This window comes from Salvelinus sp. IW2-2015, linkage group LG3 (genome assembly GCF_002910315.2).
Source record: "Salvelinus sp. IW2-2015 linkage group LG3, ASM291031v2, whole genome shotgun sequence".
Taxonomy (NCBI): Eukaryota; Metazoa; Chordata; class Actinopteri; order Salmoniformes; family Salmonidae; genus Salvelinus; species Salvelinus sp. IW2-2015.
In genome coordinates, this window is record NC_036840.1 from 23,852,458 (window position 1) to 23,879,541 (window position 27,084).

The 27,084-nt window shown below is 45.5% G+C and overlaps 1 protein-coding gene and 3 non-coding genes across 4 annotated transcripts in view; all 4 read left to right on the forward strand.

Moving 5' to 3' along the window:
- The first annotated feature begins 106 nt into the window (after positions 1 to 106).
- LOC111953219 (apoptotic chromatin condensation inducer in the nucleus-like) overlaps positions 107 to 27,084 on the forward strand; it is a 28,636-nt gene continuing 1,658 nt past the window's right edge. The window contains 17 exon segments of the mRNA XM_023972342.3: positions 107 to 275; positions 1,686 to 1,751; positions 2,033 to 2,144; positions 2,999 to 3,072; positions 3,241 to 5,193; positions 5,196 to 5,816; positions 6,305 to 6,381; positions 10,751 to 10,874; positions 15,862 to 15,907; positions 19,769 to 19,923; positions 20,093 to 20,224; positions 23,120 to 23,294; positions 23,421 to 23,566; positions 23,791 to 23,898; positions 24,107 to 24,214; positions 24,518 to 24,869; positions 26,940 to 27,028. Of these exon segments, the coding sequence (XP_023828110.2) occupies positions 141 to 275; positions 1,686 to 1,751; positions 2,033 to 2,144; positions 2,999 to 3,072; positions 3,241 to 5,193; positions 5,196 to 5,816; positions 6,305 to 6,381; positions 10,751 to 10,874; positions 15,862 to 15,907; positions 19,769 to 19,923; positions 20,093 to 20,224; positions 23,120 to 23,294; positions 23,421 to 23,566; positions 23,791 to 23,898; positions 24,107 to 24,214; positions 24,518 to 24,869; positions 26,940 to 27,028 (4,473 nt within the window). The 5' untranslated portion in view covers positions 107 to 140.
- LOC111956467 (small nucleolar RNA U6-53/MBII-28) lies at positions 1,475 to 1,593 on the forward strand. The gene has a single exon (XR_002876277.1). It is a non-coding gene; the product is annotated as a small nucleolar RNA U6-53/MBII-28 (small nucleolar RNA).
- Positions 2,568 to 2,686, forward strand: LOC111956460 (small nucleolar RNA U6-53/MBII-28). Its single transcript, XR_002876276.1, has one exon. It is a non-coding gene; the product is annotated as a small nucleolar RNA U6-53/MBII-28 (small nucleolar RNA).
- On the forward strand, positions 5,929 to 6,047 carry LOC111956454 (small nucleolar RNA U6-53/MBII-28). Its single transcript, XR_002876275.1, has one exon. It is a non-coding gene; the product is annotated as a small nucleolar RNA U6-53/MBII-28 (small nucleolar RNA).

A 27,084-nucleotide genomic window follows, 5' to 3' on the forward strand; every position in this document is an offset into this window, starting at 1 on the left:
CTGGTAACTACAGTAGGAAAGCGATCTCGCMCCACCCCCTCCGGAGATTTCCGAATCGTGACGTTGGCGGGGATTCGGAGGACGTAGCGACGCCTGTTGGAGCTCGAGCGAGTCGACAGAGCGAGTGACAGGAAAGCAAAATGGCGGATGAAGATGTTACGCTGAATGGTAAACCTCTACAATCGCTCCGTGTGGCAGACTTGAAAGCCGCTTTGGAGCAACGATGCCTCCCTAAAAGCGGGGCGAAAAATACACTCATTAAGCGACTGAAAGGGGTAAGTTTGGCTCAGGTTTTTGCTTCTATCAACAAGCTGGTCAAGTTCAGCAGGAGGCTATAGAGTGGGATTATAGGCCGTGTGTCGGTAGTTCGGGGGAATGCATAATATTTGGCACTCATACCCGTGCGGAGGATTTCAAGTCTAGCGAATTATGCATCAGTGTGTTTAAAGATGTCGAAGCAAATTTAAAACTATGTCTAGTGTGGTACAACACTCTTCAAAGTTGAGATGTGTTGCACGGCCCGAACTGAAGGCCCAACTGGAGTGTGTGTTTATGCTAGCGAGCTAACTAGCGGTACTAGTCCCTCTACTGTATTTTTGAGCCGCTGTCCTCGGGCCGGCGCTCTGRGAGAGGAGGGGGCAGGGTGATTGGGTACGCGCCTGCCCATATGCGCCTTTTATAGTAGCTCACTAGTTACATAGTTCGCTTAGRAAGACAAGCATGTTTAGGAGATAATTAACGTGAAATTGCTTTTCTTTTCCTCTTCAATGAACTTTTTGCCTAAATTAAATGTTCCTAAACACGGCCATAGCTGAAAAACAAATCGCTTTCCTGCAAACTAGTGCTACATATTAATGTACCCACCATCAATCCCCAATTGCATTGTAATTGCCCCATAAGTGGCGTAATAACTTAATTGCACACAATGCTCAGCAATCACACAAATATAACGACAGGTTTTTTAATCTGCCATGCAGTTTCCTTTGCTTGTGTTATTACAATTTCCTGTGTGTGAAAATGGGCTATTCTTCTCCCGAATTTCCAATTGAATGCAAACTAAAGGTTTGCTGGCACTATAAATTCAATGACCCGAGTCGAATTGGATTTACGCATCGCCGTGCAGCTTTGCCCCTCTTATGTAACTGACATCGACCGATCCCTTTCGCTTCTATGTTCCCTATTTATATGGAATAAAAACGGGMTTGTTCATTATAAGATAATATCCATGCAGAGGACAGGACAGAGAGAACGAGTGTTTTGAGACCCTGCTTCCGACCACGATGATGACGTGTCGGGCATCACTTGCAGCTGCACAGAAACAACTCCAGCTGGAGTTGGCATAGGAACAACAGGTTGTTGTCCTGTCTATGGTGCTACATTTATCTCCCTRATTTGTTGACTGATTTCATGTTTGTGCTTGGAATAATTTGGTTAGTTTTGCTACAATTTAAATGTTTAGTACAGTATTGCTYCTCTCCGATGATGATCCCGCCATGCTAATACTGATGCACCAGACTGACGGTGTGTCTCTCTGGGTGCAAGTGAGTTAGCCTCACCTTCTCATACTGACTGGATCAGTGTGTGCTGAGGAGAATGAACAAATAGCTCTTACTCACCTACAATTTTGTGAAAATACAACAGCATTGTGGRGTGTGTTTCAACCAGTATTTTGCTCTCTGTTTTAGGCTCTAATGTTGGAGAATCTTCAGAGGACCTCCACTCCCCATATTGGGCTCCAGCCCAACTCCCAGGTAAGAGCCCAAGCAAAACGCTACTGATTGGAGAGTCAACACTAGGTGGAAGTTACCTGATTTTTAAATTTTCAGTCATCTGTGTGTTTGACCAGAGATGTATTTTGTTTTTACCCTCAAATTGATTAGAACATACAGTATTTCTACCTGTATCGTTACATTTAAGGTTGTGTCTGTCTTCTATATTTTTAGATTGGGGTGAGTCCTGTATCATTAAATTACACAGATAGCCTTTCCCTTCCTGTTTTCTAATGTTGTGCCTATATCCCATGTGTGTTTAGATTGGGGAGGAGATGAGCCAAAACAGCTTTATAAAGCAGTACCTGGCTCAGCAGCAGGAGCTCCTCCGCCAGAGGCTGGAGAGAGAGGCCAGGGAGGCAGCCGAGGCCGACGGTAAGACATCCACAACAAGGCTCTAATATCCACACTAGCATACACTACTTAGCATGGAATGCTAGTGTGGAGTGGGCGTTGGAACATAGTCCCAGTCTGTTCCAATATCCACACTAGCATACTACTTAGTGTGAAGCAATGTTTTGAGAATGCATTCTAAGTGGTATGCTAGTGTGGACATCTCTCTACCTGAACAATGGACAAAGGCCCCAATGCTTCATGCAGTTGGCACATGTATGTCTGGATAGATAGTGGCACAATAGTGTTGTTAACAATGGTATATACCTGAATGGAGGGCAGTTAGATTAGTGCCATATACATKTGCATATGGATGTACCTGAGTGAACTTCTCATCAGCATATATGGATAGTGGGCCCATCTCAGGCCTCTCACACCATGRTATGTCACCCAAGTCCTTATTGTCTCCGATGATGATCCCGCCATGCTAATACTGATGCATCAGACTGACAGTGTGTCTATCTGGGTGCAAGTGAGTTAAACTCACCTTCTCATACTGACTGGGTCAGTGTGGGCTGAGGAGAACTACTAGGAATTAACCACGATTCCTACTCTAATATATTTTACTTAAAAGGCTACATATAACTTCTGTCTGTCAGTTTCATTTATTATTGTATAGCAGTTTATTTTGGTGAGTGAGCAGTCTTTGTTTACTCCATTCCCAATTGAGTTGTAGTGCAGAGTCTGGAGACATCCCAGTTCCATCCTTTCTAAATTGGCAAAAAGCTTATTTTGTTGTCAAACAAATAGTTTGCTGCGTGGTCTTTTTGGGGTAAACTCTGACCCCTGACCTCTTACCTCTCTGACCCCTGACCTCTAACCTCTCTGTGAAACAGAAAGCCCAGCGGGCCCTGAGGAGGAGGAGCACACAGAGGAGGGCAACGACAGCYATTCCTATAACCCTGACAAGGTCAGTAGTCTACACACAGAAAGTAGCAGATGACGCTAAAAAGCCAACCACATTTGAACGGTCCTCCAGATATATGTATTCTCCTATAAGTTATATTGTTCATATCAGCCTAGCTAACGGTCAACATTTTTCTCTCTCCTTCCCCCAACCTCTCCTCTCCCACCCCAGCATCGCCCCATGCCCTCCCAGCCCCCACTGACCGGGGCTGAGGAAGAGGGAGGAGGGCCAATGATGATGGGGCACCAGGGCCAAGGGATGATGATGGGGCACCAGGGCCAAGGAATGATGATGGGGAAAGGCCAGGGGATGATGTCCCAGGGTATGGGCCAAGGGATGATGTCTCGCAGACCAGACTTTGGCCCAGGCTCTGTGCCTCAGGAGTCTTCTGACGCCCCCGGAGGTCCTGGATCCTGGATGCAGCAGCGTCCCTCCCTCCAACATGGCCTCCACCACGAGGAGCCCACCACCCCCTCCCCGCCACGAGCTGTGGCCTCCCTGTCGGTGCGCGTCCTAGGGGACCCTGAGCGCCAGGGCCTGCCCCCGTCCATGCCCCCCCGCGCCCAGACCCAGGAGAAGGAAGGCACCGCCCCGGCGGATGACGACCGACCCGCCCACTCTGTCCTCCACCTCAGCCGCTCCGCCCGGGCAGCAGCTGGCAGTAACAGTGTCCAGGAAGACTGTGACGATGATGATGACAGCAGTGAGGAGGATGAAGATGAGTGGGGACCTGCGGCGAGGAGAGGGGGCGGTGGCGGAAGAGGGTTAGCCCCTCCCCCCCAGCCTTCCCCCAGCGTCCCAGCCGCCAGAGAGAGATCTAGACGCAAGCTTCAGCCTCCGCAACACATCCCCCCTCAGCAGGTAGTACACCAGCCCCCCATGCAGCTCCGCCAGCCCACCCCGCCCCCCTCTCCACCCCCAGAGCTCTCCTTCCCCCTCCCCGACACCCCCAAACAGAGCCCGCCCGACATGGATGAGGAGCCAGAAGGAGCAGGGGCTGGGGTGTCCGTCCGCCCCCCTCCAGGTGGCCTCCAGAGGCAGGACTCTGACTCCAGCTCCCGATCCAGCAGCCCAGAGCCCCGAGCCAAGCGACGACCCGGACCCCTCTCCTTGCTGGCTCGCAAGATGGCGTCCGAGGGAGCTTACGGGAAGAGAGGCGAGGGTGCGTCGGCGGACGGCCAGACAGGTCCTCGAGGGGAGGCTTCCAGACCAGGAGATGGAGTTGGCAGCAGCCCAGGAGCTGGAGCAGGACCGGGGGTTGAGGTGGTCATGTTCCCTGGGGCTTCTATCACCCACACAGGAGGCAGCAGCACAGGGCACACAGGATTTGTCACTGTACCTGAGGTCCCTGCACCAGTGGTTATGTTTGGATCAGGAGCCCAGTCCCATCCTCTGCTGTCTGTGGCAGCTGTCCCCAGCATAACCCTCACCACCAAGCCCCAGGGTCCATCTGGAGAGACGGCACAGAAGAAGACAGAGAAAGAAACAAAGCAGGCGGAGGAAAAGGAGAGGAAGATGAAGCAGGTGGAGAAGGTGGAGAAGGAGAGTCACCTGCCGCCATGGCAGCGTGGACGTGACTTGACGCTTCCATCTGCGTCTTCACAATTTGGGTCTGGGGGTTCAGAGGAGCCTGTGATGGACCAGGGAGACACCCCGAAAAAGTCACCCTTCGGCAGGGACAAACCCCTCTCCTCCGCTCCCGGCTCAGCCATGGCGACCACCAGCTCCCCGCCTGCCATCACCCCCAAGAAGCCCCGCATGTTCTCCGACACCTCTTCCGGCTCCATGATCTCCCCTCCCAAACCTGTGCAGCAGGGGTCAGTGGTGGTGACCACCCCAGGGGAACTCCCTGAACCCCATGGTGTATCTGAGAGACCCCAGGTAGTCCTTGTCTCAGGGGCACAGCAGCACACAGACGACACCATGGAGGTTACCGCACTGAACAAGGTGTCCGTAGAGAAGCCTGGATGGAAAGCTGGAGGAGACGATGAGAAGATGGAGAAGGAGCGTGCCAGCCTGGCGGAGAAGGAGCGTGCCAGCCTGGCGGAGAAGGAGCGTGCCAGCCTGGCGGAGAAGGAGCGGTGCCACGCTCGGCGGAGAAGGAGCGTGCCAGCCTGGCGGAGAAGGAGCGTGCCAGCCTGGCGGAGAAGGAGCGTGCCAGCCTGCGGGAGAAGGAGCGTGCCAGCCTGGCGAGACAGAGGAGCGTGCCAAGCCAGGCGGAGAAGGAGCGTGCCAGCCAGGCGGAGAAGGAGCGTGCCAGCCAGGCGGAGAAGGAGCGTGCCAGCCTGGCGGAGAAGGAGCGTGCCAGCCTGGCGGAGAAGGAGCGTGCCTGCCAGGCGGAGAAGGAGCGTGCCTGCCAGGCGGAGAAGGAGCGTGCCTGCCAGGCGGAGAAGGAGCGTGCCAGCCAGGCGGAGAAGGAGCGTGCCAGCCAGGCGGAGAAGGGGACTTCTAAACCCGGGGAGACCAGGAGAAGGGGACCTGAAGAGACTGTTGAGGTTGAGCCCATGGGACCTGTTCTACCCCCTTCTTACCCAGGTAAGGGAGAAGATGAGAGGAAGGGGAAGGAAGATGAGAGGAGGAGGAGGAAGGAAGATGAGAGGAAGAAGGAAGCAGAGCGAGGCAGGCGTGGGGAGAGGGTGAGGCACAGGAGGTCATCTCCCTCTAGTGGTGGCGACTCTTCATCCTCGGACTCTGGATCCTCTTCYTCACGTTCCTCTGGCTCCACCTCCTCCCGGGACAAAAAAAAGGTTAGTGATTGGCTAATCTGGATGTCAATCAAATCTTTCTCTCTGCAATGACAATCTACCATCACAATCCAGTGCTAGAGCAGTGTACACATTAGTTCTTGCTTATGCTTCTCTCCGATGATGATCCCGCCATGCTAATACTGATGCGCCAGACTGACAGTGTGTCAGTGTGGGTGCAAGTGAGTTAAACTCACCTTCTCATACTGACTGGTTCAGTGTGGGCTGAGGAGAACTAGTGAAAGATCCTTCACGACCTGCATATGCCATGCTTATTTATTCTTATTTTKCACTAACAAATAATATAACCTCTTTCCTCATATAATCATCCTTAACAAATGCCCATCTTTCTTGTCTAACTTTTCTTTCTTGAATCACATTGACTTGATCTAAAAGTGGCTTCTTCTTTTTGTCTCTAACATAACACGTTGATATTTTGCTATATATTGCCAATTGTCTGTGATTTGCTCACTCTTTTGTTTGTTTATCAGAAGACTGGCACAGGAAAAGGAAGAGGGGATGAAAAGAGAAGACTGTACAAAGGAGGAGAGAAGAAACAATCTGCCAGGTCAGCCATAGTACCATTTTGAGTTGCTCTCACACACACARACTCCTTGCTGTTCTTTGCACGCACTAACGCACACTTCACATAAACAATCCTTGGTGAGGTGCTCACATTTTCCCACCTGCACTTTCTCATGCATTATCGATTGTAGATATTTCTGTATATGCACTCAGGCTCTGGTAAGGGGAAGCTTCTGCAAACCTTTCAAAACCAAGTGACATTGTGCTCACGGTGTTGCTGATATAGGTCTACACAGATTCACAAAATCATACTCCATCTCACACCTGTCTGTCACTTAATTCATTTTTTCCCACAAGAACTGAGTACAATCCTGAATGGCAGTTTGTAGGTTTACACGCACAAGAAACATGATTGAGGTGCACACACACTATTACCACCTGCAACAGTCCATATCATATAATCTATTCCTCTCCCAATGTCTCTTGTCTCTGCCGCCATTKTTTTTTTTGTCTGCAATGTGAATGTGTCTTTGGATGACTTGAACACATGCTGAACACTTCATTCTGGTCATTGAGRCGTGGAGGATTGGACTCCAGGAGTGGATGGACGTCGCAAGGTAGCAATTGAGAGTTTAATGATTTATAATAAAAGCAGGAAGCATCATCAGAAAACATGTGTGGATGTGTGTGTGCGCAGATGTATACTGTATGTGTCTTGTCMTCTCATGACGTTTGAATGTCTATCAATGACCATGAGTGAAGTCTGTTTCATGGGTTTTAATGTGTTTTGATGAATGACAGATGTTTTGGCTTGACTTCTAGTTTGGAGATTTGACAAGGATAAGTTGGGAAGAAAATGTGAAAGGTTTCTTCCATATAAAGTTGATAGTGTAAGTTGACCAGAACATCAACCAATGTTTTAGCTTTCTACATTGTAGCTATTCTACTACTCCTTGCCTGGAAACCCGACGTTGAATTGCATTGAATTCTATGTCTGACAGAAATTAGCGTTTGAATCAGGAAAGTTTCCTCGCAAGACTTCTACGTGCCAGAAAGTTGGARACAATTCTATTTTAATGTACTTCACCGGTTGGTCCTTTTGGCGGTGGGAATGTGAGAATATATGCACAGGAAAGAATAATTACATATATTTTTCAAATTGCGTTCAGATTTCTATCACCTGAAGCATGCGCAGAACCATGTAAACACGTGCACGAGCTCGGCAAGTATACATACGTCTCGTGCATGTATTTTTTTAATCTTGTGTCAATGCTTCAGGTGATKGAAATCTGAAAGCACTACCAGCGCTTTAACACGTTTGTGTAGTTATACTTATCTGTGGATATAGTCTCACATTCCTACTGCCAAAAGGACCAACGACTACATGGACAACCGGTAAAGCACGTTAAAATATTTTATTAAACGTTCTGGCTTGAGGTCGTGAAAGGAAACTWAACTGATTCAAGCGATCATTTCTGACCAATGTAGAATTCAATGCAAATCTACTCCCAACTGTAAAGTTGTTACAATATAGCGTTAGCTTCTCCAGCAGCGTTGTAAACAATCAAAACGCTTACTCACACGACTAGATATTATAGAAAAAGGCAACGGTCATTGTTAGCGATATCCTTGGGACGTCCCAACTCTTCACTTAACCCCTACCATTTTACATTTCAACGTCCAATTATTTATATACACTYATGGCTGACAGGGGGCGCTGTTTTGAAGCCACCGCTGCTCCATCTTGGCACTCCCCCACCGTTGTAAAAATATATTTTGAAATTGTCTACATTTGTTTTTGCCACTTAATCTATTAGACACCTTCATGCATCTTTTTTTGTCCTGTTACTGTCCCCACTACAACAACAAATACATGTAATTTTGTCCTTGAAACATTTTAATTGAAATGCTGTACAATTCCTATGGAGGACTGCGCCAATATGGCCGACCGATGTCTTCAAAGCCTCTAATTGACCAATGCATAGCATTCGCAATACAGGGTGTATATACATCATTGGTAAAGTCAGAGTTGGGACATCCAAGGCAGCGGCAAAGATTGCAGCGGTAGTCGTATTTCTTGTCAGGCGCCCAATGCGGCAGTCCCACAGCCGGTGTGGCTTTGGCCATTATCTATTATTGACAAGATGGTCGAGTGACCACTCTAACAATGGAAGTGCTTGTCCTCAAAGATGGATGGCAGGTGGGATCATATTAGCCAATAAGGGCAGATACGCGTGTGAACAAGAGGCACAAATCTGATTAAATCGTTTTTTGATTTTGTCAAACATTACACCCATTGACCTGTATACACACATMTCCAATTTCGTGGTATTATTTTCGTGGTTTGGTTTTGGGTGGAGTAAACCCTCTCGCTTCTTCCTCTCTGCCTTGGCTGAGAAGAGAGACGGGTCCTCGCTCTCTCACACTAATTTCCCCTCCCGGCTCGCTATCCAATATGGCCGTCGTGAGTGTATTGCTACTCTGATACCGTCGCAGTGCACAAACCCCGCAGCCGCATAAGGATTTCTCCTCGATTTTAATCCACGCTATACCGGTGTAATCAATTACGATAGAGCGTTGGCTGTCGGGGGTTCCAGCCCGGCAATATGCTGTCAGAAGGCAACAAAAACGGGTAAGATCTCAGAGGGGTTAGGCATTACATTGCTAGCTGCTAACGTTACCCTTGGTTTCATCGCTAGTCGCTAACGCGCTGATAGCTTGTGTCATGTCTCAAATCCTCYTTCAACCTGCTCGTCTGGTGCCTTTTATATTCGGATTATGGCTAAACTGTCGTATCATGCGTTGTCATGGTCAGCTATTGACGTGGTCGTTTGATTATTACATACGAAGTGTGTTACATGCGACCTGCACGTGAGTCTCGCTCTCCACGTCCACGGGGGGTGTGGATCCGATGGCCTCGTGTTGGGGGGGAGGGGATGGGAGATACCGGGGTAACTCCGTGATCAATCATGTTTTAAATCTTGATTACCAAATATATTACACGGATAAATAAGTAGTATAGCTGGTAGTGGTTTGATTGAAGGCGTAATGGTGAGGATCATGCAGTAGCAGCGTTTAATTGTATTAATTAAACATCGAATGACTTCCTTGTTACTCTTGACTGTCATAACATGTTTTTCTGGTGTGTACTAAAGCTCACCTACTCTCACTGTGAATCCAATGGATGTTTAGAGACCATTTTATATATCTCAATGATAGAGAAGCTGACTGTCTCACCTTATGAATCAGTGTGTGTGTGTATCTCAAATCACACGTATCACTGGTATGAATCTATAGATAATATAATGCATGAATCCAGGGTGTATTCTTGATTTAATTGTCCACTTCACATGTCGTTTTTTTATGCTCCTTTGTCTTGAGATAGATGGTATCAGACAAAGCCATGTATAAATATATGGCTCTGGTGTCAGATTGTTAAGCGAGATGAGTTGTGGTGATGTTAAATGAGCAAGTGTCACCATGGGAGATCATTAATACATAAGACATCTGTTGSCCATCAAGTCGTTTTCGTGTGCCCTTATGGTGTGACATACTTTTCCTTCTCCCAACTGGCAAGGCTTACTGTTGATGAGACTGTCTCATGCGGGTACCACATGTACAATCAATGCTGAATGTGTAGCGCAAAGATTAAAGATAAAAGAGGACAMTGAAGAAAAAAAATAGGGGCCTCTCTTCGTGAAACACAGGGGCAGTTCCTTACCCCAACACACACACACTCAATGATCACTTATGGGACCAGCTGCTCCTGCACTGCTGCCCCACTGGGGTCGAGTTCTAGTAGACATCTGGCCCCTAGCCCCTTACAGGCCTCAGATTGCAGGTGTGTMTTTTTTGAGGGGGTAGGAGACACACACACAACAATTACTTTGTTTTGGTGTGGAGGAGGTGGAAGGCTTGAGGATGCAATATTGAAGATTTCCAATCAGTTGGCACTCAGCGATGTTATGACCCTGAAAATTATCACCTCAATGTGTGTTTTGAGGTGTATTTGTGACCCCGGCACTGGGTGTCAGTTGGCTGCCTGATGGTGTGAGTAAGTTATTTATAGTACACTGTCCCAGATCACTGGCCTTAACCAACCTTTCCCTTCTCTCTCTCCCTCCGTTTCCTGTCTTCTCTCTCTCGTCCTCCATCTGTCCTCTGTGTGTCTCCGGCTCTCTTCTCCGAGGTAGAGGTAGCCTCTCATCCATCTTCTCTGCTTTTTAACGAGGGACACATTTGAGTTACTTCATACCTGATTGTCTCTTCGATTCTCATGGCTAATGAGAGTTGGTAGGACAATAGACCACAGATGTAATCTATGTTTAGATTTTATGACATTTTCCTTATTCAGATCTTTGTATGATAATCTTCTCTCTCTGCCCCACACTCTCTCCCTCTTTCTCCCCCAGGGAGGTAAAGCAGTCTTCCCTGTCAGAGCCATCTGGCCCTATGGAGGTGGAGAGGCCAGACCCAGGCCAGACCCAGCCCACCCCCGTCGGAGACCCACAGAACAGTGAGGGCTGCATGGAGGAGGTAAGGCCGCTGAGAGGGAGGGGTTGGGGACTGGGAGCAAGGGGGGGTCCGTCAGTGGATGTTTCAGGAACTAACCGCCCTCATCCTATGGCTTAAGTCTGGTACCGTGTGAGTCCCAAATGGCACCCTATTCCCTACATAGTGTACTACTTTTGACCAGGGCCCATAGGGCTCTGGTCAAAGGTAGTGCATTCGAGGTAATAGGGTGCCATTTGGGACACACACAGCTATAGAGAGGTACTTCTGTATGTGTCAGGGTAACAGTGAYCGACCATACTAATGTCCTTGTAACTATGGCTTAGAGTTAAAACACCCATAGGTATGGGACTGAATGATCTCACCTCTCCTCGTCCTTTGACGGAGTTCGAAACAGCCATTCTTTGCAAAATACACTCCCACACAGAGGTGCCATACACACACACATTATTCTGTACTCATTATTTTCATAGAGCAGTTGCCTAAGCGACTGGACTGCAGGCGGTTCATCCCTAATGGGGTGTGAAATTAGATGTTAACTCCACACAGKCTGCATGCATGCTCCACATCACGATGTTGTTTGGTCAGTGTGGGTGTCTGTGTCAGTGTGGGGTTGTGAGAGGGTGAGTAAAGTTAATCTACAGTCACATTCCTCCTTATCACAAGCTAACGTAAGACTCACTTTCAGATAAATATACATACATTTTCACTAATCCTATAATGGCCATACACAGTTTTGTAATAATAATTCGAGTGATTAAAGGGAAGTAGAGTTAAATGTATTTGGTTGTCCATTTTGGAATTAGCAAACACCTTGACTACTTGAGTGCATTGCTGTAAACCAGCAATGCACCGTAGCTAATAGGACCCTCATTTTGATTGATCTACCATGAGATAACTTCTGAGAATTTTCTGCTCTTTTACATATTGCAGATTATAAGCTAATGTGATTTGGTATTCAGCGAAATAAACCCTTTTGAAATGGCTCACCCTCACTGTGTGTGTGTGTGTGTGTGTGTCTGTGTGTGTGTTTGGGACGATGACCTCAGGGTTTGCATGAGTAATAGCCCCTGACAGAGCATCAAGGCTCTCTCCCTCCTCTCTCTCTTTACCTCCTTTTTGTCTCTCGCTCTCCCCCTTCTCTTTCCTTCTCTGACTCTGCTTCTCTCTCTCCACAACTGACTCTTGCTCTCACTCTTTCTCACTCTGTTTCTCACTCTACTGATGATCTCTAGCTCTCTTTCCCTCTCGCGCTCTCTCTGGCCTGACTCTGTCCATCTTTATCTCTGTCATTCCCATGATCTCTTTATCTCTCTTGGTGTGACTGCTGTTTTAAAACCCCATTGATTGCTTTGTTACGAAGGTGCCCATGCCTCTTCCATTGTCCCTAATGGTACCTGCGTACTACTACTACTACTACTCCAACTTCTGCCCCGCTATGCCCAAGCGCCTCGGCTGTACCTGATCTAGGCCCCAGAGTGACAGCTACTACTACACCACATCTGACCGCACTGAGTTAGCCTCAGAGAGAGAACCAGGGAGCCAGAGCCTGCAAGGCCTCCCRTCTAAGCCTCCAGCCAAGACCAGCGCTGAGCCATAGAGACAAGCTGAACCACCAAGGCCTTCCCTAACCTCCAGCCAAGACCAGTGCTGAGCCAACCACGGAACCAGAGGCTGAGCCTGCAAGTCCTCCCCGATCCCAAAGCCTCAACTCCAGCCCAGCCCTGGGCCTGAGCCGGACCCACCAATGTCCCGAGCTGAGCCAGCCAAAACCGGCAGAAACACAACAAACAACGAAACCACAACCAGCACAAGAACCCTGGGGAGYGAAGCCTACTCACTGGACTGCCTGGTGGAGAGAGGGGGAGGGGGACGTTGTCTCCTGTTGTCACCTTCCCTTTCTTCCGCCATTTTGTGGAGGAGCTACAGCTACTCTCCACACCCGTACCGAGAGAAAGAAAGTGGACTACGTACTCGTTGCAGACAAGATGAGTCCAGAGGTCCTGCTACTTCCTGCTGTTTATCCCTATGTCTTCCTTCCAGTCTGCCCCTTACTGGTTGAGAGGACTGTAAATAGGCAGATGATTTCTGCCTCATTGACTTGAATGAACTGGAACCACCTACACACTTATAAGGACCAAACCGATAATCGGAAACGACACCAAGTGGACTTTTTCTGACACCTCTCCTAGCTATGTGTCTTCAATGTAGACACTCAAGTGGATTATTGAAATGGACTTAACATGTTTTTGGACTACATCTTTTCTCATAAAGACATTAACCTCTGAGTGCAAGAACTTATGGAACTGTTTTGTTACTGTGGGCCCTTTTGTTGGCTCTTTCCCCTGTTCCGAATGCTCCTATTGGCTTGGCCTGCCAGGCCAGGAGCCAACCTGGACCTTGATTGGCTGGTCAATCCTCATCATAGACTATTACAACCTTCTGGATCTGATTTGAACTTTTCACCTGCATCAAAGATTGGGGCAAATTTTTGGGGCAAATCTGGTTACAGTGCACACGCAGAATACGTCATCAGGTTGTGTGCTTATAGCCTACATTCTGAATTGACAACTGGGTGTTTGTCAAGACATCTGTAAGAGACTTTCAAAGGTATTTATAGAACATCTCCCCCTCACTGAACCTTTTTATAAAACTACTCGAGGCATTATGGACGTGAACTTCAATCCGTGGTCTCATTGGACTATTGGTTATTACACCATCAGACTTTTCAGCGGCAACTTTGCAAGTCTATACGTCACACAAATTCTGTCATGACATCAGGGGATCCGATTTGTTTATATTGGGACCTCAAACGTTTTGACCCCTTCTAACCATATTTGTCGCTAAACCAACCATTCAGGAATCCCTTGCCTCACAAGCTAAAGGCAAAATGACTCTTTATCAAGCAAAGCACCAGTCAGTTGAGAAAAGCCCTCTTCCCCCTCCCGTTCGAGGGAGAAAAAAAACAAGTCCAAAGCTAAGATCACTTCCTTCCTGCCAGCTAATCACCATTCAGCACACTCAAATCGAGTCCCGCCCTCACTCCTCTGCCTTCTCTGATTGGACCCTTGTTGCCTAGATACAGTACACACTGCCGTGCGGTTGGGCCATAGCCAAGCCAGTGAGGAATCAGGTGTCGATGGTACCAGGAAATGACTTGTCATTTTTCTCTCTATTTGAGATGTATTTAACTTTTTTAAATAACTTAAGTAATGTCAGATAGTTTCTTCTCAGATCTGTTTGGTCATTTCAAGACAGGAGGATTGACTTCATTTTGTTATGTGTAACTCAATATAAACCTTTTTTAAACTGTCATGATTACTGCAGTTTCAAGTTGATAAAATATCCTAATTTGATATGTAGCCTATCCTAAGTGTCTGCATGCATTTCCTGGCAGAACACCATTCTTTATTTGAATCATCCACTGAATTGGATCTGCAGTATCAGCCTAGACCTGCTCAGGGGTCTCTGGTCTGACAGACGAGGTCTCCGGCGCCCACCCCTCCACCTCTGTGACATTGAACACTCCGTCACAACCCAAACACTGACTCACACCATTGTATGTAGATGTTTAGGCACCAACACAGGCCCTTGTACATTTTAAGGGCAACAAAATGTAAGGTCCATAATGAAAGGGAAAGGGGGATATCTAGACAGTTGTACAACTGAAATGTCTTCCGCATTTAACCCAACCCCTCTGAATCAGAGACTATATATACTGAACAAAACATATAAACGCAAAATGTGAAGTGTTCGTCCCATGTTTCATGAGCCGAAATAAAAGATCCCAGAAATATTCCATACACACACAAAGCTTTTTTCTATGTTGTGCACACATTTTTAAACATCCTTGTTAGTCAGCATTTTATCATTTGTCAATATAATCCACCCACCTGACACGTGTGGCATATCAAGAAGCTGATTTAAACACCATGATCATTACACAGATGCAAATTTTGCTGGGGACAAAAGGCTGCTCTAAAATGTGCAGTTTTATCACAACCCAATGCCACAGATGTCTCAAGTATGTCCAAACGGCCTCACAACCGTAGACCACATGTAACCACGCTTGGGGGGTGTTGAGGAGTATTTCTGTCTGTAATAAAAGCCCTTTTGTGAGGATAAACTCATTCTTATTAGCCGGGCATGGTTACCCAGTGGGTGGACCCGGCTCCCAAGTGGGAGGGCCTATGCCTTCCCAGACCCACCCATGACTGCGCCCCTGCCTACTCATGTGAAATCCATAGTTTAGGGCCTAATTTATTTATTTCAATTGACTGATTTCCTGATATGGAACTGTAAATCATCAAAATCTTAGAAATTGTTGCCTTTCATTTTTGTTCAGTATGATTTATAAAAGATATAGAGTTACAGTATAGTCAGTCTCTCTGCTTACCACACACAAGAAGAGCCAGACATTAACGATTAGCTCAAGGTTATCCTCCTGATCTGAACATTATCATCCCCGACCCAGATTCCATGAAGATGCATTAATACAGTTAATGTCAGTCTGTCTTATACTCAACCAGGTCTCTACAGTCTAGCAGAGGAAAGCTTGCTGATGCCTTAAATTAGACCCTTTTATATAGCATATTCTATGCACTTGSTTTGTCCTCAGTCGGTACTACASCCACACCACAGCAACACCGCAGTAGGAGTATTTTCTACACRAACACACACCAGTAGGAGTATACTTTAGATGTCTAGTGATTTAAGTTGCAGTGCTACACTCACACTTACACATTGTAGGAACATATTCATTCGTCTTAATCTTCTGGTGTCTTTGAACAAAGGTGGAGGCGAACGTGTCTGGAGTTTCCCTCTGTATCGACCAAGCCCCCCCCCCCCCCATCTTCTCCTTATGTGGTTTAATAGGAGCCTGTCAGACAGTTCTCTCCCTCTCTATCCCCCACCTCTCTCTCTCTCTGTGTTTAGTATGTTGTCTCAGTATCTGGGTCTCATCTCACCCCACGCCCCTGGGGTATCTGTTACATCCTCTCTCTCTTTCCAGAGCACCACTCCTAAAGCGTTCGCTGCACGCAAGATCTCCTTGACCAGTGAGTATTACCAGTTTGGCTTACTGTTACCTGTCCTGTACTGGATCCCCTCTAATCTAGACCGTAGAAAAGAATCGCATCAGTCRAGATACATTCCAGGCCGCGGGTCCCGACAGATCATTGCGGCGCGTCAGCATTTTTCATGCTACGGGCGGTCATAAGACTACTTTTGGACAAACATTTCTTGGAAACGYARGTCTTTCTGCTTCGTGTGCGTTTKAACTGGATCGACCTAAAAGCACATATTTGTTGCATTATTCACACACACACACAGAAGTTCAGTAGCCTACCGCTCCTTCTAGTTGGGTGTGCGGGATCTAGTGCGCCTCATTGAAATAGAGTAAGCTGCCTAGTGACTATGCATGGGTGGAGAATCACGTGGCAGTTATCGTTCCAAGGAAATTCACTTCAATATGATTAGACTAGTTTACTAGTGGCTGTAAATAAATATTGCAAATCAAATTGGATTTGTCACATACGCCGGATACAACAGGTGTAGTAGACCTTAGTGAAATGCTTACTTACAAGCCCTTAACCAACAGTGCAGTTTTAAGAAAAATAAGTGTTAAGTTAAAAATGCAAATAGTCTGGGTATCCATTTGAATAGCTGTTCAGGAGTCTTATGGCTTAGAGGTAGAAGCTGTTAAGAAGCCTTTTGGACCTAGACTTGGCACTCCGGTACCATTTGTCGTGCGGTATTAGAGAGAACAGTGTATGACTAGGGTGGTTGGAGTCTTTGACAATTTTTAAGGCCTTCCTCTGACACTGCCTGGTATAGAGGTCATGGATGGCAGGAAGCTTGGCCCCAGTGTTGCACTGGGCTGTACGCACTACCCTCTGTAGAGCCTTGCGGTCGGAGGCCGAGCAGTTGCCATACCAGGCAGTGATGCAACCAGTCAGAATGCTCTCGATGGTGCATCTGTAGAACTTTTTGAGGATCTGAGGACCCATGCCAAGTCTTTTCAGTCTCCTGAGGGGGAATTGGCTTTGTGCCCTCTTCACGGCTGTCTTGGTGTGTTTGGACCATGATAGTTTGTTGATGTGGACACCAAGGAACTTGAAGCTCTCAACCTGCTCCACTACAGCCAGTTGATGAGAATGGGGATGAGAATGGGGGTGTGCTCGGTCCTCCTTTTCCTGTAGTCCACAATCATCTCCTTTGTATTGATCACGTTGAGGGAGAGGTTGTTGTCCTGGCACCACACGGCCAGGTCTCTGAGCTCGTCCCTATAGGCTGTCTCATCGTTGTCGGTGATCAGGCCTGCCACTGTTGTGTTGTCGGCAAACTTGATGGTGTTGGAGTCGTGCCTGGCCATGCAGTCATGKGTGAACAGGAAGTACAGGAGGGGACTGAGCACTCACCCCTGAGAGGCCCCCATGTTGAGGATCAGTGTAGCGGATGTGTTGTTACCTACCCTTACCACCTGGGGGCGGCCCGTCGAAGTCCAGGATCCAGTTGCAGAGGGAGGTGTTTAGTCCCAAGGTCCTTAGCCTCTTAAGGATTGGTCCCTTTTTTTCTCTTCAATTTTTGTCTAAAATGGCGTACTCAAATCTAACTGCCTGTAGCTCAGGACCTGAAGCAAGGATATGCATGTTCTTGATACCATTTGATAGGAAACACTTTGAAGTTTGTGGAAATGTGAAATTAATGAGGGAGAATATAACACATTAGATCTGGTTAAAGATAATACAAAGAGAAAACCATAAGTAAAAAAAAAAAAATATATATATATATATATATATATCTTTGAAATGCAAGAGAAAGGCCATATTGTATTATTCCAGCCCAGCTGCAATTTAGATTTTGGCCACTAGATGGCAGCAGTGTATGTGCAACGTTTTAGGCTGATCCAATGAACCATTGTATTTCTGTTCAAAATGTTGTATCAAGACTGCCCAAATGTGCCTAATTGGTTTATTAATAACTTTTCAAGTTTATAARGGTGCACGCTCCTCAAACAATAGCATGGTATTATTTCATTGTAATAGCTACTGTAATTTAGACAGTGCCGTTAGATTAGCAAGAATTTAAGCTTTCTGCCAATATCTGATATGTCTATGTCCTGGGAAATTTTCTTCTTACTTACAACCTCATTCTAATCACATTAGCCTACGTTAGCTCAACRGTCCCGCGGGGGACCCACCGATCCTGTGGAGGTTTAACTTAGTGAAGAGCTTTGAGGGCACTATGGTGTTGAATGCTGAGCTGTAGTCAATAAATAGCATTCTCATGTAGGTGTTCCTTTTATCCAGGTGGGAGAGGGCAGTGTGGAGTGCAATAGAGATTGCATCATCTGTGGATCTGTTGGGGTGGTTTGCAAATTGGAGTGGGTCTAGGGTTTCTGGGATAATGATGCTGATGTAAGCCATGACCAGCCTTTCAAACCAATTCATGGCTACAGACGTGAGTGCTACGTGTTGGTAGTCATTTYGGCAGGTTACCTTAATGTTCTTGGGCACAGGGACTATGGTGGTCTGCTTGAAACATGTTGGTATTACAGACTCCATCGGGGACAGGTTGAAAATGTCAGTGAAGACACTTGCCAGTTGGTCAGCGCATGCTCGGAGTACACGTCCTGATAATCCGTCTGGCCCTGCGGCCTTGTGAATGTTGACCTGTTTAAAGGTCCCATCGGCTACGGAGAGCGTGATCACACAGTCGTTTTGGAACAGCTGATGCTCTCATGCATGCTTCAGTGTTGCTTGCCTTGACGTGAGCATGTAAGTCATTTGGCTCGTTTGGTAGGATAATAGAAAGAAGTGGAGGGAGCCCGACCAACGTGACTCGAGGTGCAATAAAACAAATTAGATTGAAAAGGAAAAGGAGCACAGGCACTATGGTGAGCGAGCGTTGCGCCTTTTCATTTTCAATAAATCGTGAGTACCCATTTATTTGTCTCTGCCTCCAAATCTTCCTCTTAAAAGGTAGGCTGTATCCTATATGCAAAACCTAGCTTGAGCAAGTGTCCGCTGTCGTCATCCTTGCTGCTGCTTCAAGTTCTGCAGCCATATGTGCGATCAGGTGCGTGTGCAATTAGCCTCTYCTCTCTTCAAACTGCGTGTGTAATACCGATAGCCATAATGGGCCACGTGAAAAACTGGTAATTTAACATATTTCTTAGGTTATTTTTGTGCCTTTTGATATTGCCTATAGGGTGCCAAATTCTACGGACCATGGCTGGCAAGTGAGTTGTCACATATGCCTAAAAMAACATTGTGGGACTGCAGTTGGGTTTGAGACCAGTTCRTGTAGCGGGTGAGAGTCGGACAGAAAGCCAGCGGTTGTGGGCAGGTGCGGTTTCAAAAGCTGCGGGCGCAGCAGGATGAATAAATCAGTCTCCCGCCGACCTTTAATTCCACGCTCAGTCGAAAGAGAAGCCATAGATTAATACATTTTGAGTAAATCATYGTTCCTCTGCCCAGATAAATGTTGGTGACACTGGTGTGTTCTCATAATGGAGTCTCTGTCAAATAATGTTAGTTTTCCTGATTCATTAGGAACTAGATTCTTACCTCAGACAATCATAATTCTTATGTCTGTAATTCAGTATTCCCCCTGCTCCCMTTTGTAACTTTTATTCTTCCTTATTTTCCCCCTCATGTTGTGCAGACAATATACTTACGAACATGCTAAATTACAGTACAACGGTACCAGTACTCCTTTTGTATGTATTTTTATTGTTAATATTTCAAAGTCTATTTTTTTTAAAGCTAATTTGTCTTTACATTTTAAAATCTGCTTTGTTGAAAGGGCTCGTAAGTACGCATTTCACTGTAAAACTKGACACCTGTTGTATTCGACGCAGGTGAAAAATACTATACGAACCTATACTATACGAACCGTGTTATTCATCCTCTCAGCAGGCAGTAAGACGTCTCCAGAGGGAGGAGCAGCAGCAGCAGCAGGGGGGGAGGCAGAGTCCGGGACCGCCGCTGGGAGGAAGAGGAGGTGGGGATCCAGCACGGCCGTCAACGCCAAGAAACCATCCATCAGCATCACCACAGACTCACTCAAGGTACTGTACATGGCAGCACACACACATACGCACACATACAAACAGACAGGCACACATTCTGAAGAAGAAAATAACATCCTAAAAATCCCTGTTTCAATTCAGACAGAACATGGGTTCAAAGTTGTTACATTCAAACTCATTGTCTTCCTTTCTCCCCCTCTCCTACCAGTCTCTGATCCCAGACATCAAGCCCAGTCAGGATGCTGTGGTMGATCTCCACCCTGATGACATCCAGTTGTCTGGGGACGAGGACACCACCAGGGAGGACAAGGGCCTCAAGATCAGACGCACTGTCACACAGGTGGGGAAAGGGGCCTGGGGAGTGGATCAGACAAACTTTAATAGGCTACTGAATAATAAATTTTTTTAACCTTTATTTAACTAGTCAAGTCCGTTAAGAACAAATTCTTATTTACAATGACGGCCTACCGGGGAACAGTTGGTTAACTGCCTTGGTCAGGGGCAAAACGACAGATTTTTACCTTGTCAGCTCAGGGATTCGATCCAGCAACCTTTCGGTTACTGGCCCAACGCTTTAACCACAAGGCTACCTGCCGCATAGGCGTATATCATATGTGTGTACCACAGATGTGTATACAACATTACTGTGCGGGCCACTCAATGTAATTGCACCACCATAAATTGATCATATCTGGAGTGATATTGGTATATATAGTACATTTAAAACTAGGTTTCGGTTTTATTTATTCGCACCAAATACAAGTGAAAGACAAAACAGTACAGATAAAAAAAAAACTGGCGAAAGCAGAGTGCAGGAGAGGATAGAAGCCCAAAAGGGCTGATATGAAAACCACACCACAAATATAAGTTAAAAAAAAGTTTGTTCAATCAGTTAAACAAGCATATTAATTATAATTGTACATGATATACTCAGTATACAAGAAAAAACATTTAATTATGTGTGTGAGAATTAGGCTAGATGGAGGGGATTACTGGGTAGTTTGGTTCGTCAGGCTGACCCCCAGTCTTCACTTGAAGTTATTGAGGGATGATGAGGTTTTTGCAATATGAAGGTAAGAATTCCAGAGTATGGTACCTCTGTATCTGGTAGTCAATTCTCTATGTCAGGTGTGGCAGTGGGGAGGGTGAAGGTTATCACAGTGTCTTGTGTTATATAGATGGATTTCAGAATTAACCTGGAAGAATCCATTGAAGGGTTTAGGTATACTGTCTGTGAGTATCAGTATTTGTAGATGAAAGTACATAATTGGAGTACATTAATATRGTAAATAGACAAGATGTTGAGTTTCTTAAACAAAGGRGCAGATGGAGCKAGGTAATTAGAGGTGGCTAGTCTTGCAAATGTATTTTGTATGATGAGAAATTTGTGTAGGTAGGAGGTATATGTACTGGCTCAGACAATATTACAGTAAATTAGATATGTTTAAATTAAACTGTAGTATAGAGTTAGGATGCAAGCCTGATGAACCAAACCGCTAATCTTTCTGATGATACCAAAATATATCATCGCTTTGCTACAGACAAATTGAATATTATCTTTTCAAGGTAACTTTTCATCAATTAGACTCCGAGGAATCTAGTGGATGTGACTTGTTCCATTTCATTCCCACCAATTGAGATTCTGGAGAATACAATAGTTAAATTATCTTTTAAAAATGTTTTTTATTTAATCTATCCGAAACATTCRGAAAATTTGGCCATATCTGACTTGGTAGATGCACAACTGTTTGCATAAACAAATTGTTCTCCATCATAAACATAACTATATAACCAATGATATGTATAATCATGAAAACCGTAGTAATGCATTTTAGAAAGTAATATTTCCTGATCAACCGTGTCAAGGCTTTGGATAAATCTAAAAAGATGCCAAAGCGTGTATTCATTGTTAAGGGCTGTATAGATCTTATCCACAAGTTGCAAAAGAGCCATATCTTTGGAGAAGTTTTTACGWAAACCATATTGTTGCTCATATAGAAGTGTTAATTAAATGTTTCAACATTTTCTTATATACCAATTCTGAGGATTTTAGAAAAACATAGTAGTACAGATATTGGGGGATAATTTGCAAAAGATCTTGGATCCCCAGATTATATAGAGGGGGATAACTTTAGAAAATTGTCAATCTTTAGGAACAATACCAGTTTGCATAGATTTGGTGAAGATATACATTAGAGGCTACTGCTGATATCTTTAAGTTACCAATTACCTCAGGAGGATCAAACTGAAGCWGAGAAGGGAAATGGTCCTTAATGCAATCCACAGGATTTCCATCAGTTTTTTTCAATTTGGCATTCTTCTTTTTTTCGTTCTTCAATTAGTCGTGGCAGCAGTTCCTTTCTTTTGAGGCAAACCTTTTCAGAGAAGTCTTCATTGATGAAGATGTTGGTTTCCTTCAGGCACTTGGCTCTCCTGAGAATCTCCTCCTTGTCTTTGAACCTGAGCAGTTTCACCACTATAGATCTGGGCCGTCCATCAGGGAAGAAAGTGACATTCCTATGCGCCCTCCATCTCCATGAGTTTAGGGTCCAGTTTGAGTTGATCTGCCAGGAGTTTCTTGCCCTTCGGTGTCATGCCAAGTTTCAGTCTTAAAATCCTCAATTCCATCTTTTTTTAAATTATAAAAAAAAAATATATATATATGTTTTTGCGCCTCTATTGGTTTTCGAGGTATTCTCCTTTTGGACAAGTGCTTGTCAAGTGTTTGTAAAATTGCTAAATCCTCAGACATGGTTTGAATGCAGTCTGTCTGGTGACATTCACGCCCTTTAGCTKCTCCACCTCTGACTGCGTAAACTCCAAACTGTTTAAATTCCATGACATCCTTAAACAAATCATCAACCCTTTTGTTGGTAGAATCCATAAAGATTTGCAGGACAGACTTAMTTATTTTTAAAATATCTTTATACAACTCTTTTTGTTGATCGAGTTCATGGAGTAGCGTTTGATACGTATTCCTCTTCCACATTGAGCTTTGGGGTGTTTTTTTCTGTCTAGCATAAGCCAGTGCTGTTGATACGAGGTATATGCTGGGCAGTAAGCCTAAACACTGGTCGAAGATGCTTGGGAAAGACAGTGGTAGGAGCATTCGCTTACCCACGGAACGAGCATCGTGTGAGGACGGAGACCGAGTTTTCTTTTTATCGACAAACCAACATTTATTCTTACACACTTGAGCTYTATAGTGATTAAGTTGTCTCTTCTCCATTCATAGGTGGTCCCAAGTGAAAACCAGGAGAATGGCCAAGGAGAACAAGATGAAGAGGAGGAGGAGAAGAAACAGGAGCATGACAGAGAGAGGACACAGAAAGAGAAGAGGAAGGACAGCTACTCAGAAGACACCATGGAGTCTCAGTCCTCCGCTGCGCACGACACCGACGCTAAGAAAGGTAACTGAAGTGTAARACCGTCTCCCAAGTCTCTCCGGCTAATATGACACTTCTTTCTAACRACTATCTTCCTGCCCCGTTCCCCTTGTTTTTCCCTTTCTCTTCAAATCAATCTCTCTCCCTCAGTCACTCCCAGTGATACGCTGGTGCGTCGCTCCATCAGCCAGCAGAAGTCAGGTGTGTCTGTCACCATCGACGACCCGGTTCGCACCGCCAAACAGCCCTCTCCGCCCAGAGGCAAAGTCTCCAACATCGTCCACGTCTGTAACCTGGTGAGTTCAGAGCATTGTCTTTAACCCACTCATTTGAGTGTGTAGGATATATAAAAGTAGATCTTGGGATAAGGTTGCTCCTAGTTTAACCATACCCTAATGGGTAAGGTTAAGTTAAACGGATCCTAGATCTGTGCAAAAGGGCAACTTCTACCTTGAATCAACATCATGAACTGAGTGACCTGTGGCCCTGACTGACCTATGACCTCTCTCCTGTCCATTAGGTACGACCTTTCACGCTGGGTCAGCTGAAGGAGCTGCTGAACAGGACAGGCTCAGTGGTAGAGGATAGCTTCTGGATCGACAAGATCAAGTCTCACTGCTACGTCACTGTGAGTAACTGTCATTGTCTCGTTCTCTCTCATACCAGTTTGTCTCTCACTATCATTGTAAGTGTCAAGTCTGTCAGATAATTAATTCCCAAATTACTTAATTGGGACTAGAGAAACTGATGGCTTTGAAAGTCCATGCACATCACACTTGTTTTTCAAAGAACTGGTCATTGTTCTTTGACCTCTCTCGCTCTCTCTTTCCTCCCAGTACTCCAGCACAGAGGAGGCTGTGGCCACACGAGCTGCGCTCCACGGGGTGAAGTGGCCCCAAAGCAACCCTAAGGTTCTCAGTGTGGACTTCTGTGAGCAGAACGAGGTAATTCTGTCCAACCCTTTCACACCCAACAGGGAACAACTGGACTAGTACTAGTAAACACTAGGAACATAGGAATATTAGCTCTCATGGACTAATGGGTATCTATATAAACTAACTTGGGGAAAAATTGCTGGCGCTTGGTGTGTAGATCTATTGTGTAAATTATGATTTAACAAAGCCCTTCCCCTCTTATCCATCCAAGGAACACGTTTTTAAAGTGATAAAACACTGCCCATCTAAAAATCATTCACCCTTTTTTCCTCTCATTCATCCTTTATTCCTCTCGTTCTCTCTCTTCTCTAGCTGGACTTTCACAGAGGCCTACTGACCGTGGATCCAAGAGAGGAGCACCGCCCCCAGCCTGGTGTGGGTCCTGGKGGTCCCAAAGTCCGACCGGGCGTGCTGCCCCCTCTGATGGACGGGCGCGGGGACCGCGGCGTGGTCGGAGGGGTGCGGGACCAGTGGGCGGAGAGAGAGAGGGAGATGGAACGCCGGGAGAGGACCAGGGCGGAACGTGAGTGGGACCGGGACAAGGTTCGAGACTTCGGAGGCAAACCAGGAGAGGAGAGGGAGAGGGGGAGGAGATCTCGCTCCCTGGATAGAGAGAGAAGGCGGAAGGAGAGGGACGGCAAGGAGAAGAAGACCGACAAAAAGGGTGAGAGGAGTTGGGAGTCTCTTGTCCTCCCTATGCATGTTTTAATTAGAGGTCGACCGATTATGATTTTTCAATACCAATTATTGGAGGACCAAAAAAAGCCGATACCGATTTTTTAAAATGTATTTTTATTTTTAATAATGACAATTACAACAATACTGAATGAACACTTATTTTAACTTAATATAATACATCAATAAAATCAATTTAGCCTCAAATAAATAATGAAACATGTTCAATTTGGTTTAAATAATGCAAAAACAAAGTGTTGGAGAAGAAAGTAAAAGTGCAATATGTGCCATGTAGAAAAGCTAACGTTTAAGTTCCTTGCTCAGAACATGAGAACATATGAAAGCTGGTGGTTCCTTTTAACATGAGTCTTCAATATTCCCAGGTAAGAAGTTTTAGGTTGTAGTTATTATAGGAATCATCATACTATTTCTCTCTATACGATTTGTATTTCATATACTTTTGACTATTGGATGTTCTTATAGGCACTTTTGTATTGCCAGTGTAACAGTATAGCTTCCGTCCCTCTCCTCGCTCCTACCTGGGCTCGAACCAGGAACACATCGACAACAGCCACCCTCGAAGCAGCGTTACCCATGCAGAGCAAGGGGAACAACTACTCCAAGTCTCAGAGCGAGTGACGTTTGAAACGCTATTAGCACGCACCCCGCTAACTAGCTAGCCATTTCACATCGGTTACACCAGCCTAATCTCGGGAGTTGATATGCTTGAAGTCATAAACAGCGCAATGCTTGAAGCATTGCGAAGAGCTGCTGGCAAAACGCACAAAATTGCTGTTTGAATGAATGCTTACGAGCCTGCTGGTGCCTACCATCGCTCAGTCAGACTGCTCTTTCAAATCATAGACTTAATTATAACATAATAARACACAGAAATACGAGCCTTAGGTCATTAATATGGTCGAATCCAGAAACTATCATCTCGAAAACAAAACATTTATTKTTTCAGTGAAATACGGAACCGTTCCGTATTCTATCTACGGGTGGCATCCATAAGTCTAAATATTCCTGTTACATTGCACAACCTTCAATGTTATGTCATAATTACGTAAAATTCTGGCAAATTAGTTCGCAACGAGCCAGGCGGCCCAAACTGTTGAATATACCCTGACTCTGCGTGCAATGAACGCAAGAGAAGTGACACAATTTTAAGAAAGGCATTGATGTTTATGGTTAGGTACAGTCGTGCAACGATTGTGCTTTTTTCGCAAATGCGCTTTTGTTAAATCATCCGTTTGGCGAAGTTGGCTGTCTTTGTTTGGAAGAAATAGTCTTCACACAGTTCGCAACGAGCCAGGCGGCCCAAACTGCTGCACATATACCCTGACTCTGTTGCAAGAGAAGTGACACAAAGAAAATCATGTTAGCAGGCAATATTATCTAAATATGCAGGTTTAAAAAGATATACTTGTGTATTGATTTTAAGAAAGGCATTGATGTTTATGGTTAGGTACACGTTGGGGCAGCGACAGTCCTTTTTCGCAAATGCGCACCGCATCGATTATATGCAACGCAGGACACGCTAGATAAACTAGTAATATCAACCATGTGTAGTTAACTAGTGATTATGATTGGTTGTTTTTTATAGGATAAGTTTAATGCTAGCTAGCAACTTACCTTTGCTTCTTACTGCATTCGTGTAACAGGCAGGCTCCTCGTGGAGTGCAATGAGAGGCAGGTGGTTAGAGCGTTGGACTAGTTAACCGTAAGGTTGCAAGATTGAATACCCAAGCTAACAAGGTAAAAATCTGTCGTTCTGCCCCTGAACAAGGCAGTTAACCCACCGTTCCTAGGCAGTCATTGAAAATAAGAATGTGTTCTTAACTGACTTGCCTAGTTAAATAAAGGTGTTTAAAAAAAATAACTGCCAAATCGGTGTCCAAAAATACCGATTTCCGATTGTTATGGAAACTTGAAATCGGCCCTAATTAATCGGAGGCCTCTAGTTTTAATATCTAAGCTGTTTGTAACCTATAGCTATTACGATGTTAACTCACTATCTTTCTCTCTCCCTCTCCTCCATTTTCATCCATTCCAACAGATGAGCCTCCTGCCAAATTACTAGACGACCTCTTCAATAAGACCAAAGCAGCTCCCTGTATATACTGGCTCCCCCTCACTGAAGAACAGGTAAGACACACACACACACACATCATAATGCAACAACTTGATAGGAGTGTTTTATT